At 57.5% G+C, this 13,562-nt stretch overlaps 1 protein-coding gene across 8 annotated transcripts in view; it reads right to left on the reverse strand.

The window, feature by feature from the left end:
- ABLIM2 (actin binding LIM protein family member 2) overlaps positions 1–13,562 on the reverse strand; it is a 135,949-nt gene that overhangs the window by 34,885 nt on the left and 87,502 nt on the right. For 5 of the 8 annotated variants that reach the window (XR_006386739.1, XM_044267857.1, XM_044267855.1 and 2 more), the window contains exons 11-15: positions 12,492–12,524; positions 10,832–10,952; positions 8,684–8,782; positions 2,724–2,825; positions 2,212–2,265 (exon numbers count right to left, since the gene is read on the reverse strand). Coding sequence is in view for 7 of the 8 variants with exons in the window: in XM_044267857.1 (XP_044123792.1) it covers positions 2,212–2,265; positions 2,724–2,825; positions 8,684–8,782; positions 10,832–10,952; positions 12,492–12,524 (409 nt within the window). In the remaining variant the exon portion in view is untranslated. The remainder of the gene's footprint in view (positions 1–2,211; positions 2,266–2,723; positions 2,826–8,683; positions 8,783–10,831; positions 10,953–12,491; positions 12,525–13,562) is intronic. The other 3 variants (XM_044267859.1, XM_044267856.1, XM_044267853.1) reach the window with 1 other exon arrangement.

Raw genomic sequence — 13,562 nt, forward strand, 5'->3', positions numbered from 1 at the left:
ACTTGCACACATGCTCACATGCATGCTCCCCCACCCATGCTCTCACACAGACTCCCACTCACACATGCATGATCTCATACACATGCATGATCTCACACGCATATACACGCTCTCACACGCTCACACTCATGCATGTTCTCACACAGTGCGCATACATGATCTTCTACACAAACACACTTACACATGCATGGTTTCACAACACACACATGCTTGCACATGCATGCTCACACGTGCGTGCGCACACACATACACACTTCTGACAGGACATGTTCCGCCCGGAATGGGGGAAAGAAATCTTGTAAAAGCAAAACATCTCAAATATATCAGGGGCCAGAGACATCCTAACACAAACGTTATTTCTGGAAAGTTCCCTGAGGACACCCGGGGAAGGACAGTACACACACATGCTGAGCCCCTTGCACAGCCCATTCCCATTCCTGAAGGGATGGGTTGTGGTCGTATTTACCCCCCGGCTGTGGCTGGATGCTGGGCAGAGAGCCGGCACTCTGGAAAGTATATTTGCTAAAAGAATCAGGACTCCGGATTGCTGAAACGATAAATGGGCCTGGGTCGTTGCTCAGCGTTCAGCCATGCAGGAATTCCCTTGCCTTTGGATGGGACAGGCCTCCGTATCCAGGTTAAAAGCAACAACACAAGGATTCATGCTGATAATGTAAAATAAAATGTCTATCCAGGGGACGATTTAGTTAGTCAAAGAACTTGGGGCTGGAAGCTCTTTGCCTTAGAACTGGCCAGTTCGGAGGCTGCCGAGCGATTTCATGATCTGATTTACTGCTTCCTCTGCTTCCTGAGAGGATGGCCCCTCCTATACAACGTGTGTGAATTCTATGAGGTTAATAAAAGGCCAAGTCAGCCAACGCCACTGTGACAAGCACAGGACACACACCTTCCCACGCAGGCGTGAACACGGCCACCATGGTGGTAAGATAACCTTCAGTGCGGCTGGTCCTTCCTTCAGCTGGGCCTCAGTCTCCCCACTTGTAACAACAAGGGGCTAGTCCAAACAATCTCTAAGGGCCCTAGGGTCTCACCAGCCCACCCCTCTCTGATCCCTCCAGAACATCTGAGCTCCAAGCTTCCCCAGGTGAGCGGGAATGGTAAAGGTCACTGCCTTCTGGGAATCCAAGAGTTTAATCCATTCCTTTCTTTCCTGGGACGAGGAAGAAATGCATAAGGCATAGGGCCTACTGCCCTCAAGGGAAAACCAGAAATCCTGTTTGTATAATCAGACCACCGATGGATCAGTAAGTCACAGAAAGCATGCTTTTATAGGATTGCACGTTAACAGTACTGCAGTTGTAGATGGGGGACGTGGCTGTTTTCTGTAGGTGCCTCCAGACAAGAACTTTAAATACGAGAATCCCTCTTCCCATCCCCCCATCATATGCACAGCATTTCACAGATTAGAGCCTATTTCCACGTTCATTATTTCATTTGGTCCATAACCAGCCTGTGAAGAGGACAGGGTAGATGGGTCAGTCCCATTTTGCAGAAAAGGAAACAGAGGCTCAGGATGGTGAAGCCCCACGCCCCAAATCACCCAGAAATTCCATCAAGAAACAGAGGGAGACCCGGAGCCTTCCAGCCACCTGCCGCCGGAGCCCCTGTCCCATGGTGGAGTGGAGGTGGGCAGTCACCTTGGAGAGGCAAACCAGGGTCTGAGAGATCCCCTCCCTGCCAGACCTGTCCAGCCCATACTCGCTGATGCGACAGACTCCCTGACTACTGGCTTGCTATTCACTCCCTCCTCAGAAAGTCCTAAAACCCAGGACCAAATGACTACACCTGGTTTGTTCTGTTTTCCAAACCCTGGCTGGGTTGCGTTGGGGTCCAGGAAGCCTTGTCCCCCAGCACCTCGGCTGATGTCAGCCTGGCTGCCTCCCTCCAAGGGGCATTACGGAAACCCTGGGAACCCGCTGTCGCTGAGGAACTCCCAACCCAAGCCCACAGACATGTGCTTGCCTCGGCTTTAGAGCACACGGAACGGTCCAGACTCAGAGTTGCCCGCCGCAGGCTCTGACGCAGAGGCTTCTGGGAGCCCACTTGCCAACCTGTCCTTCCTACTCAGGTTACCCGCAGTGCCTCCCCATCCCCGCTCAGAACACAGCAAAAGGAAGCATCCAGAAGCAAAGGGAGTGGCAACAGGCATGCAGGGAACACTGCAGCAGAGCAGAGGAAATCCAACTGTACCATGCTGTTTGTAGATAGGGGGTTTCCTATAGATGTTATCTTTTACGCCAGTGTCTGGGAAAGAAGAGAGAGAAGAGGAGAAGAGCAAGGTGAGCGAGCACTCTGGTTTCCATTCCACTGCTTCTCCAAAGCAGCCATCAGCCACCAGATTCCACACCGCCAGAGAGGCTCACAGGGACTGACTCCTGGCACCCACGCCTCAGACCAAGCATTCCCCAGGCCCAGCCCGAAGCCAGAACCTAATTCAAGGGGAGCGGGGAGGGAGGCCGCTAGAGTGGGCAGCTGGTCAGACAGAGCCTTCTCTCCAGCACATTCCCAGGAGGGCCAAAGTGGCTCCCTGGTGTTTGTGTGGCTTTAGGGGAAACTCCAACGCACGCCAGGAGGGGGACGAGGGGGACGTGCAAACCCTCAGAATTGGGGGAGGGGGTGATCGAGAGGCTCGGGAGTCATAGCAATTCCGTACCATCGGGTGCTCTGCGTGGCAAGCCCAACGACGCGTCCTGGGTTCCTACCTGGGACGTGGAAATGGCGAGGCGCCTGCTGGTAGGTGCAGGGGGGAGGCTTGCTGTCTGAGAGCACCGAGAGGCTGGGGGTGCTCCGACCACTTTCACTGCCTCCAGACGGAAGAGCAAAGATAGGCGGAAGGGAGGAAGGGGAAGGCAAAGGAAAGTAGGTCAAGTAGGAATGCTGGTTCCCAGGAAGCCCGTCTCCCCTGACTGGTGGAGCCCCACAGACACTCTACTCAGGGAAGGGAGCGGCCCCCTGTTGACACTTCCAGACTGGACCCCAAGGCTTGTTAATCCAACCTCGAGTGGACCCTTTCAAATGGCCCAATTTGCAAGCACTATTGGCTCCAAGAGCAAAGGTCCTGTGGTTGCCAGTTCACGGGAAGGTGGGCTGGGCTCTGGGCTGACCCCCACTCTCCTTGGGGTGCACAGCTTGTTTGCCGTTGAGCCCCGACCGGAGCTTGAATCCAGCAAATGGCAAATTCACCAAAAACAAAAGCCCCCCTCCCTCCGTATCCTTGCGTAAAAAAGATGCCACTTTCTTGAGGATCTGCAAATCAGTCATTCAGAATAGGATTACAAAATCAATCCCTAAGGGCCACTGACTAAAATTTTACCAGCTAGAGAATAAGAGCAAGTTGGTATTCATTAGCTGCTAGGCTCCTAAATAAAGCTACTTTTGGCAAATTCAATGAAAGGAATTCTCCGATTCTGGCTCCAATTTCTCATCCCATCTGGATTTGTAACTCCTGTTTCTGAACAAGGTTGGATTATCAAGTCACAAATTTAGTAGTCTCCCGGGTGACCCTCCCACCCCATGCCCTACACATACCTATTTAAGGAACGACATGATAGACAGAATGTAATGGGCATCAAACACTTTGGATGATGAGGTTTACGATTCATTTTAGCAAGACACTCCTGAGGCACGCCTCATTTCCTCTCCCCTCAGCCTCAGGAAACCCTCTGCTACCTTGGATCATAGTCTGGCAAAGGGGGGGGGTCCTCCTGGCTTGGAAGGAGTCCCTGCGAGCTGCAGCTGTTCCAAGCAGCAGGGCCTTCAGCTGACCCAGCAAGGAAACAGCCCTCTCTTGGGTCTAGACATGTGCTCAGAGCGCGCTCTTGCCTGCATCGGGTGCACTGGGAACCCGGGAGGGCACGTAAGGGCAGAAGAAGGCACCCAGCCAGAGCAAGCCCTATTCACAGTCCAAATCGGGCTTAGACCACAAACAGGGCTGATGACCACAGCTCGGAACATCCATCCTCTTGTGCTGGGGGCCAATTCCGCCCGTGAGTGCTGATGGAACTCCCAGCCCTGCATCGCCACGTGAACCCTGCCTTCCTCTGAGCCAAGGCCTCCCTGTAGGGTCAACCCTTCCAGATCCCCACACTGGTCCAGGCTCCTTCCTGCAGTTCCCTGAGGGGCAGGAGCCTTCAGGCCATGTCTGAGCCCCTGAAGGAAACAGTCCCCATGTGCACATAAAGGGAACCGCAGATCACGGATTGTTTCTGGCAATGGTGGCTGGGACGGGATCCACGCTCAAGGGTGGAGAAACACGGCAGAAGTTTAAACAATCTCCTTGCACAGGCTCCGGGACAGCCGAGGACTGCCCACTCTGGGGGTTGGCACGAAGCCGGGTGTGCCCCAGGCAGGGCCTGGTGAATCCAGGAGGCTTCGAATGGCTCACTTCCTTCTGCCTAGAAGTCACGTGCCCTCATGCACCCAGCTCCCACCCACACGGCTGCAGACAATGGGATACAAGGCAGGGCTCCTGGCCCCCAGTCCCCAAGCCTAGAGTGCTGTGTCCTCCTACTGCCCAAACATCAGTCTCTGTGTGGGGGAGCGCCCCCAGTGCAGGTCCTCATGGGGCCTGAGACCCAGGGGCAGCTGGGGACACAGACCCAGAAGAAGTGGCCCATGACACCCACCCACACCTGCCACGCAGAGGTACAGAGATCACCAAAGTCTGCCGGGCATGGTCCTAGGCTGAGACATCTCTCCCGGCATCCCTTCCTCCCAGCTTCCCTCCTCACCCCCACGAGAATCCCCTTTGCAATGCCCCCCACTTGTCACAACCCTTCTGGGGCCATGGCCCAGTGCAAAGCCTCCCTAGGAAACCCAGGCCTCTGCTGGCCATTCCCCTGTCTGGACTCACTGGGTTACCTCATCGTAATAAAACACACAGCTAACATCAAGCCCCTGCCCCGCTGCCCCCAACCCCACCTCGTCCAGGGCCTCCCACGGTGCTTTGCCCACATTAGCTCCGGGAAGCTCACGGAAATGCCTATAGCATCCCCGTAGGACTCACGGCTCCCTGGGTCCCTTCTGCAGGAGGCACAGGGCTGGGGTGGGGGGGGGTGCCCAGGGCCAGGTCCCTGGGTGGCCAGTTTCCTTCCTGGGCCTCAGCAGTAAAACCCCAAGCCACAGATGTGGCCACGGATGCAGGGAAACCCAAGGAGGGCCCAGCTGGACTTTAAAGAGAGGACTCTGCGGACCAGGCTCTCATGGCCTCTGGAGCAGCTCAGGTGGCTTCCACACAGTGGGAGCAAGTGGTCTACGCTGCAGGGGTTCCAGGCCGTTGGAGCAGCCACTGCTGCCAGTCTCTCCGCGGGGTAACAGCTCACGTCACTGGGGGCGTTACTGCCTCGGTGTTGGTTGAAGGCCACCCTTCATTCAGGCTTCACGTCCCCTCCCCTGTCCCAGGATCCTGTCCGGGACATCACGTGACATGCGGCCATCCCATCTCCCCAAGCTCCTCTGGGCCGCAATGACTTCTCAGACGTCCCTGGTTTGTGATGATTTTCGTGAGGAGTCCTGGCAGGTGTTCCATGTGGCGTCTCTCCGCGAGGACTGGTCTGGTTATTTCTCGTGATCAGTGGGGGATCGTGGGTTCTCAGGAGGAAGACCCCGGGGTCACAGTGCCCGCCCATCCCATCAGGTCAAGAGCACCCGCCATCGACGTGACTGGTCACTGCAATGGTGACCCTGACCCCCTGGCCGAGGTGGGCTTTGCCAGTCTTCCCAGCCCCGTCACCCTCCCAGCATTCCCACGCCGTGCCCTTAGTGGGGAGGTCACCATGACCCGCACACACCTGGGCACTTGGGGGGCCCTCCTTGAGAGTGGCACATCCCCATAAGTCACTGGGAGCTCTCTTGCTTGGGACATTTGTCCCTTCTCCTTCATTTATTCATTTGCTCACTTATCTATGTCAGCGTGGACTTGCGCGCCCTCATCTCGCTGGCTGGGTGACAGTCCAGTGTCCCATTACTCATTCTGCTCTTCAATCATCCCAGCTTTGCCTTGGGTCGGCTCCTGCCAAGTCCGCTATAAGAGGCCAAAAGCAAAGCCAGCTCCAGTCCACATACAAGGGCATGTTAAGGATGATGAGTGAGCCCTGCGTGGGTTCTCACGTGTGCAGCGCCTCTCTGCGGGCTGTCTGAGCGTTGACACAACCACCCAGTATAGTGCATGGCCCCGGGACTAGGGCCAGATAAAGAGCTGCCTCTGGGGCACCACGAGTGGGTGGGAAGCTGGCCCTGACCTGAGGCTCTGCCCCGGCAGCCCTATCCCTCTGGTCCTGTCGCCTCCCACCATGGCGGAAGGAGGTCGCTGGTCAGTAAGCAGTACCTGCCCAGCGAAGGGGTCCCAGCAACACCATCTCCCCTTGACCCTCCATACCTGCCTGCTCCTTAACAGGTGAGAGGCCAGGCTTAAACCTTGCGCTGCCTCAGGAAACATCCTCAGGTCTGTAATTCATACTAAAGTGCAAATGACTGCCACCAACACAGAGGCTGCCTGTCGGTCTTGGTGGGGGGGGGGGCTTGGGCACTGAGACATGGCGGGAGGAAGGTGTGTCTGGGGTGGGGTCCAGTGAGGAGAGAGGAGGAAAGCAAGGGGCCCCTGTCAGCAATCAGCTGGGTCAGGCAGGTGAGGGCTGGGGGGAGGGCAAGCCTCTCCTTGGGGAGCCCTCCCCCCACAGCAGCATTCAGAGAGTAATCTCCACCTAGAGGAGCTAAAGATGTGAAGGATGCCATCAGGAGAGGCCCAATGGCAACACAGCTGTCTCTCCCTGTGCTCTCCCCCAGCCCTTCCTCACAGGGTGAGGAAGGGGCGCTGCTTCTGCTGATGTGCCTGGAGCGGGCTGGCTGTAGGTTTGAGACACCGTCCCAGGGCCTACCTACCTTTGGCTGAGGGCACATGCTGGCATTCCTCACCCTGAGGGTAGAGGGTCAGAAGGGAGAACTTGAGGGTAGAGGGTCAGAAGGGAGCAACGGAGGACAGGGTCGCAATGTCTGCTCTGGCCCCAGACCCAGCCTGGACTTGTCTCAGCCACAGCGGGTCCCCATGCAGTCCAGCCAGCTCATGGGCAGCTGTTGGGACAGCATGGCTACCACAGCAGAGACAGTAAGTACCCCAAGGCTGGGCCTCACTTCTGGGCCACTCCTCTTCCAGATCCCCCAGCAGGACAGGCCCATCCAAAGCAGGGCCATGGCGGGTGGGTGTCCAGGGGCCCGCGGACCAGTTAGTGAAGGGAGAAGAGGCATCTCCTTCGTGACCTGCCGTGACCTGGCCATTAGCCAAATTCCCCCTGGTTTGCAGGGACTGTGTGTTCTGTTCACAGGACACGCACAGGCCATCCAGACACGTGTCCCAAGGCCCTGCTGGCTGCGTCCACTCACGGGATGCACCATGTCAGGCTTCGCTGCTTCTCAAGAGAGACGATATGTCCAGAAGACTCAGACTGTGAGCTGTCGGGTCCAATGCTCGGAGGCTCGGCTCTCCGTAGACCGAGGTTGGGGGGGGACATGCAAAGCAGGTGACAGTGATGTACGGAAGGGAAGGCACAGGTGCCAAGAGCCCCATCTAAGACCGTCAGATGGGGGCACGAGCCAGCTGAACTCGGCTAGCCTCCCAGCCCCATCGGCAGGGATATGTCCCACCAGGAGGGACATGTCCCACTCGGCATCTGTACAGAATGGGTCTCAGCGGCTCTCTGGGGACATCAGTGAGAACATCGCTGTGGCTTCCTCTAATGCCAGAGCATCTTTCTGTGGTATCTAATGCTTCCTAGCAACATGCCAGACACGTATTTCTTACTGTTCTGGAGACTGCAAGTCTCAGACCAAAGTGGGGTAGGGCTTGGTTTCCATTGGGAGCACTGCTCTTGGCTGGTAGACGGCCACCCTGTCCTTGCATGACCGTGAGGCCCTTCCTCTGAGCACACGCTAAGGGCGAGAGCTCTTCCCGGGTCTGTTCTTCTTCTTGTAAGGCCACTGATCTTATGGGGTCAGGGCCTCACCTTAGTGACTTCATGTGGCCCTGATGGCCTCCGAGAGACCCCCATCTCCAAATGTAACCCCAGTTAGGGCTTTAACGTACGATTCTGGGGACACAAGCAGTCCGTAACATATGGGAAATGAGCATGGCCATTTTCCTGGTGTGACTGGCCTATGATGTGTGTGCAGGGATGTGGACGGCGGGTGGGTCCACGGCCTGGGAAGGGGCAGGAGCTGGAGCCCGTGCAGGGTGTGCCTCCGGCCCCAGCCGCCGTGAGCCCCGAGGCCACAGACAAGTCACAGCCTGCTCGGTTTTACAGCCCTGATAATGGCTGCAAGCAGTCCCTGTGCCCCGAGGAGCCGATGTGGGAAATCAGAGGGGGTCACAGGGGAAGGTTTCAGAAACAAGGCCCGAGGCCAAGCACCGGGGAGATCCTGGCCTCCTGCCCCATGGCTTTCACTCAACTCCTCACTACTCACTCCTTCCCATAGCAAGCTTCCTATGTCCTTGTCCCAGGAACACTGACACAGCGACAGAAACGGGGCTGGACCCACGAGACACACAGCAGGGAGCACGGGCAGAGACACAGGGCTCGGGGAAGCCATGCGGCGGACACAGGACAGCAAGACACAGACGTGTGGCTGGACGCCCTGCGCGTGCCCACAGCCCGGGCACTGCACACCTTACCTCGGAAGTAGGGGATGTAATGATGTCTGAACACGGATGTAGGGCTTGGGTGTTGGGACAGGGACAGGCAGCTACTGGTACCAACACTCACAGTACCAGCTGCGGGCGACAGAGAGCAAGTCAGAGTCCACCCCAGGCCCACTGGCCGCACAGCCACCAAATATTCCTAGGCCCCACTCCGCTAGGAACATTTGCGCTTCCTCTCCCGAGGAAGGGACACCTTTTTGAGGCAGCCAAGGGGGACTCAGCAGATACGCTTTAGACCAGTCTGCTCCGGTTCTGAGCAAGGAAGCCCAGCCACCTGAGGGACAGGGTGGCAGCCCTGGCCCTGAGCCCCGGCCTGTCCCTTCACTTGGGGGCTCCTTGGCCTCTGAGACAGCTGACAGCAGCTGGCTAGAGCGGGGTGGGCGTGCACCTGACAGGCACCAGGCCTTGTCCTGCAGAGACCCACATCTCAGCTCCCTGGAGGCCGCACCTGGCCAGGCACAGCCAACAAGCCCAGCTGAGCCAGGGGTCGGGGGTTGGGGTTTGGGGATGGGGGATCGGGAGTAGGGCCCTCGAAGAGGACGCCTGGGGAGGTGGACCACCCTTCAGCCCTCACTCACCTGCTTGCCTGCTTGCTCGTCAGTCATTCATCCATTCGTTCACTCTCACACCTGCTCACTCATTCACTCACACACTCATTCACACACTCGCTCACCCACTCACTTGCTCACGTACACACTCCCTCACTTATTCACTCATTCACTCACTCACACACTTGCTCACTCATTCACTCACGCATTCATTCACTCGCTCACTCATTCATTCACTCACACACACACTTGTATACCCCCTGGCTCACTCACACACATCGCACACCCCTGGCTCCCTCACACACACACTTGTATACCCCCTGGCTCACTCACATACTCACACACACTCACAACCCTGTGGTGACTCTAACTGGCTAGTTACTAACTGGCTCACTCACACATACACACTCACACTAACATGCCTCCTGGCTCACACACTCACTGGCTCACTCACACACACTCACACACCCCTGACTCACACACCTGCACACACACTTGCACACCCCTGGCTCATATGCTTGCATACCCCCTGACTCACACACACACACATTCACGCACCCCGTGGCTCACACACTTGCACACCCCTGGCTGACACGCACCCCTGCTCACACGCACACTTGCACATCCCCTGCTTCACACACTCGCACACATGCTTGCACACCCCCTGGCTGACACACATGCCCTTCACACACTTGCACACACGCTTGCACACCCCCTGGCTCCCACACTCGCACACTGATCTGTCCATTCTCCACTTATTGAGCAGGATGTTCCAAGAACATTGCAGGGAGTTGACAAAAATAACTTTGCAAATGAATGAGTTGATTTCTCCACAAAGGCTGTGAAAATTAGAGCTGTAGCCCGTGGATGTGGACATGGAGTCATGCAGCAGCTGGCCATGGAGGAAGCAGCTTGGAAAAATCCCTCACAAAGGCAGTGTGCACGTGGAGTGTCCCTGGGCCTTGGACACACTGAGGCCAATGGTGAGTTTTCAGAGCTAAGGGCGAGCGATACACAGCTGGGCACTAGGCAGGGAAGGCAGCAGGCCAGGGAAGGAGAGCGCCCTGCCCTGGGTGTCCCCTTACCAGGAGGGGGGCAGTGAGCCCTCACCAACATTCCCATGGGGACGGCTGCCGGTCTTCGGGGCCACCAACCCAGCCATAGGTGAAGGGTGTCAATAGATATTCTAGCTGGTTTTGGCCATTGACACTGCCCATACAGTTCAACCCCCCCAGCCCCACGTGAGCTCGGCACTAACGGACCTCTGGTTGCCCATATTTATGCCCCTTTAGCTCCCTGGCATCCCTTGCTAGATTCTAAATGCTCAGTGCTGCCTGTGTGTTTCACCCAGGTAACCAGCTGCCTGCACAGCAGTCCTCCCCTCCCCTCCAAACACGGGGGGCCAACCTCCCCAGACACGTGACCTGGTCAGGTTCTCCCATCACCCGCCGGCCATCCCACACCCGGCCCATCATCTTTCTGGTTGTGTAAAGGAAGAGACAGAGTCAGAAGAGGGAAAGCAATAAGAAATACAGCTTGATCTGGGGTCAAAGAAGCCATGGGGGCTGAGTACCTGGACGGCTGTAGTGCTGGGGGGACCGTGAGGTTGGGGTGTAGCGCCCGAGGCTGACGGACCCGGTGGAGCTCGGGCTGGAGGTCCGGCACTGCTTGTAAGAGCGGTCATCCTGATCCCCCTGGGAGGAAAGGCAGCCTGGTGAACAGCGGAGCTGTGGGCACTGCCCGCCCCCATGCATTCACCCTCCTCCTGGTGTTGGCCCTCTGGACTGGAGAGGCTGACTCAGCGTGGCCCCAGGATGACACTGTTTGCAACTGCCAGGGCACGCTGGGATGAGCCAAGTAGGGGCTGGGCCCTGTGCCAATACTCCCCGTGGCCTGAGCATGGCCCCAGAACCCCCAGATCCCAGAGGGCAGAGTCTCCATCAGCCCTCCCTATGGCTGGGCTCCTAAAGAGGGTTCCCCCTACACCCCTCCTGCTCCATCCTTCTGGCCACCCAAGCTCCGTATAAGCAGGACCTTTTGAGATCCTCGAGAATCATGAGATTCTGCATTCTCCCCCAACTCCCGCACAAGAGGGCTCCCAGATATGGGATGTAGAAGACACCCCTCCCAGGCTTGAAGGCCCAGTTGAGTCAGACCCACAAGCACTGGCCCACGAGACTCCAGTCAAATGGGATGAACAATGGTTTGGAACAATCAGAGCAGGCTGCAGGTGGCGTGAGATGGCATGACACCATGGTTTGGGGGAGGGCAGGCTGCTGGCCTGCCACAGCCCGGACCACTAGCCAGAGTCCTGGAATGGCCCAGCCCAGCAGCCTGCCATGGGGTAAGCTGAGGCCAGCACGAGGGTAAGCCCAGGAGAGGGGAAAGTCTGGTCTGGAGCTCATGGCCCTCACGCTTTCTGAGCTGACTTTCTGCCTCCAAAAGCATGTCCTTCAGCAGAACTAGCTGAGCCACTGCCCTAACACCTGCCCATGCCCCCACCTCTACGCCTGGCCAGGCCAGCTCCCGCACTGGGATCTCACCTGCCAGCTGTCCCCTGGCTTCCCCCTGAGCCCGCCTGGCCTGTCCCACCCATGGCAATGGGCGCTCTCTCCATGCTGACCAGTTGCCATCCCACAGGCATCCCATCTCCTTGCTTAGCCTGTCCATGGGGCTGGCCGGCCACATGTGGTTTTTGAAGCTCGACATGGATGGCCACTTGTCGAGTATGGGTGGTGCATTCCTGGATCCGAGAGTTCGATGCCCATGCAGACTGGAGTCTGATTGGCACCTGTCCAGACCCCTGAGTGGTTCTGAGAAATAGGTAGACAGGGCTGTGGACCAGAAATGCTATTGGATAGAGAAATGCTCTTGGAATATTCATCTGCGAGGACCCGGGAGCCCAGTTTGTCCCGCCCAGAGGAGCGTGAGCGGGCCCAAGCTCACCCGGGCTCCTGGGCCTTTTATCTCCAGGAAGCCATGAGCCAGACCTCAGGGAACCACATCCCAAGTGTCAGGACCGACAGGTGCACCATGAAAGCATGCAGATGAGACATGATTATAAAAATAACCGACACCCAGGACGGCGTTTCAGGCTACTGAGGACCATGGCCCCAGACCCCATGGTTGAGAGCCACAGAGGCCCTCTCAGCGTTGCCGTGGGTGGTTATGTTTATAACCCCGGTGGCAGTGCCATGAGCAAGAGGGGGCATTGGCCAGGGACAGGCAGTTACCTCCGTCAGCGTTGGCGAGAGTACCTGTGGGGACTGGGGACACAACATGCAGAATGGCCTGTTAGGTCGCTGATGGGGGTGGAGGGGCACACACACGCCCTCACACCCAGACCCTCCTCCAGATGGGAAATGAACCCCACCATAAGACATGATGCAGGATTCTAGAACCTTCTTTTAAGATAAATACGGTCAATGGCCCTCCAAGAAAGGGGTCCCCAGGACACTTGTTAGGGGCAAGCCTGGAGTGTCCCTCCACACTGGCCCACCCTGATGCCTACTGCTCTCCCGTGAGGATGTATTTTCCGAAAGGAAAACCATCAGTTCAGGGCATGCAGTGACAACAACATCTGAGCCCAGCACCTTGGTTTTCTCCAGACAGGAGAGATGAGGGGCCCAGAAAAAGGAGGGGCTGTTAGGACCTCAGGGTTTAGGGTTCCTGCTCTCTGCAGAATGGAAAGGGAAAGTGTCCCCAATCTTCCCATTTCACAGAAGGGGAGACTGAGGCTCGGAGAGGTGAAGGCAGTTCCCCGAGCCTCCAGCCTGCTGTTCTTTTTCCCGCTGGACCCCTGCTCTGGTGGCCACCTGCCAGAAGGCCGCCATCCCAGAGAGACAGGGCCCTCCAGCCCTGAGGCCAGTGTCTGCTCAGCTCAGTGCCTGACCCTCCTTCTGGGGCTTTCCTGTCCCCACCCCATCATTCACCCACAGAAGGGCCCCCTTAGAGATCTCCATTGTGCTGGCTTCCCGCCAGGGTGCGGCAGGGCCTGGAGACGGGAGAGGCCCAGGGCCCTGAGATAGGGGAGTGAGGGGACTCTGACACCCCCGGGGAATGGCAGAAGCTGGTGGGGAGGCCACAGTGACCAGGGCTGGGTAGCCCAGCCCAAGTCCCACCTCTGCCTCGGTGAGATGCATAGCCCTAGGCTGGCATGTCTGTCCTCTGAGCCTGTGCCCTCGTCTGCACTTGGGACGCTCGCTCCTACAGTGTGGGGCCACGGGCCATGGATACACAGGAAAGCCCAGTGTCCATACAGTGAGTAGGCCAGCAGAGTAAACAATGACCTGGATGGTGGGGAC

The sequence above is a fragment of the Neovison vison genome, chromosome 11, assembly GCF_020171115.1.
Source record: "Neovison vison isolate M4711 chromosome 11, ASM_NN_V1, whole genome shotgun sequence".
Lineage (NCBI taxonomy): Eukaryota > Metazoa > Chordata > Mammalia > Carnivora > Mustelidae > Neogale > Neogale vison.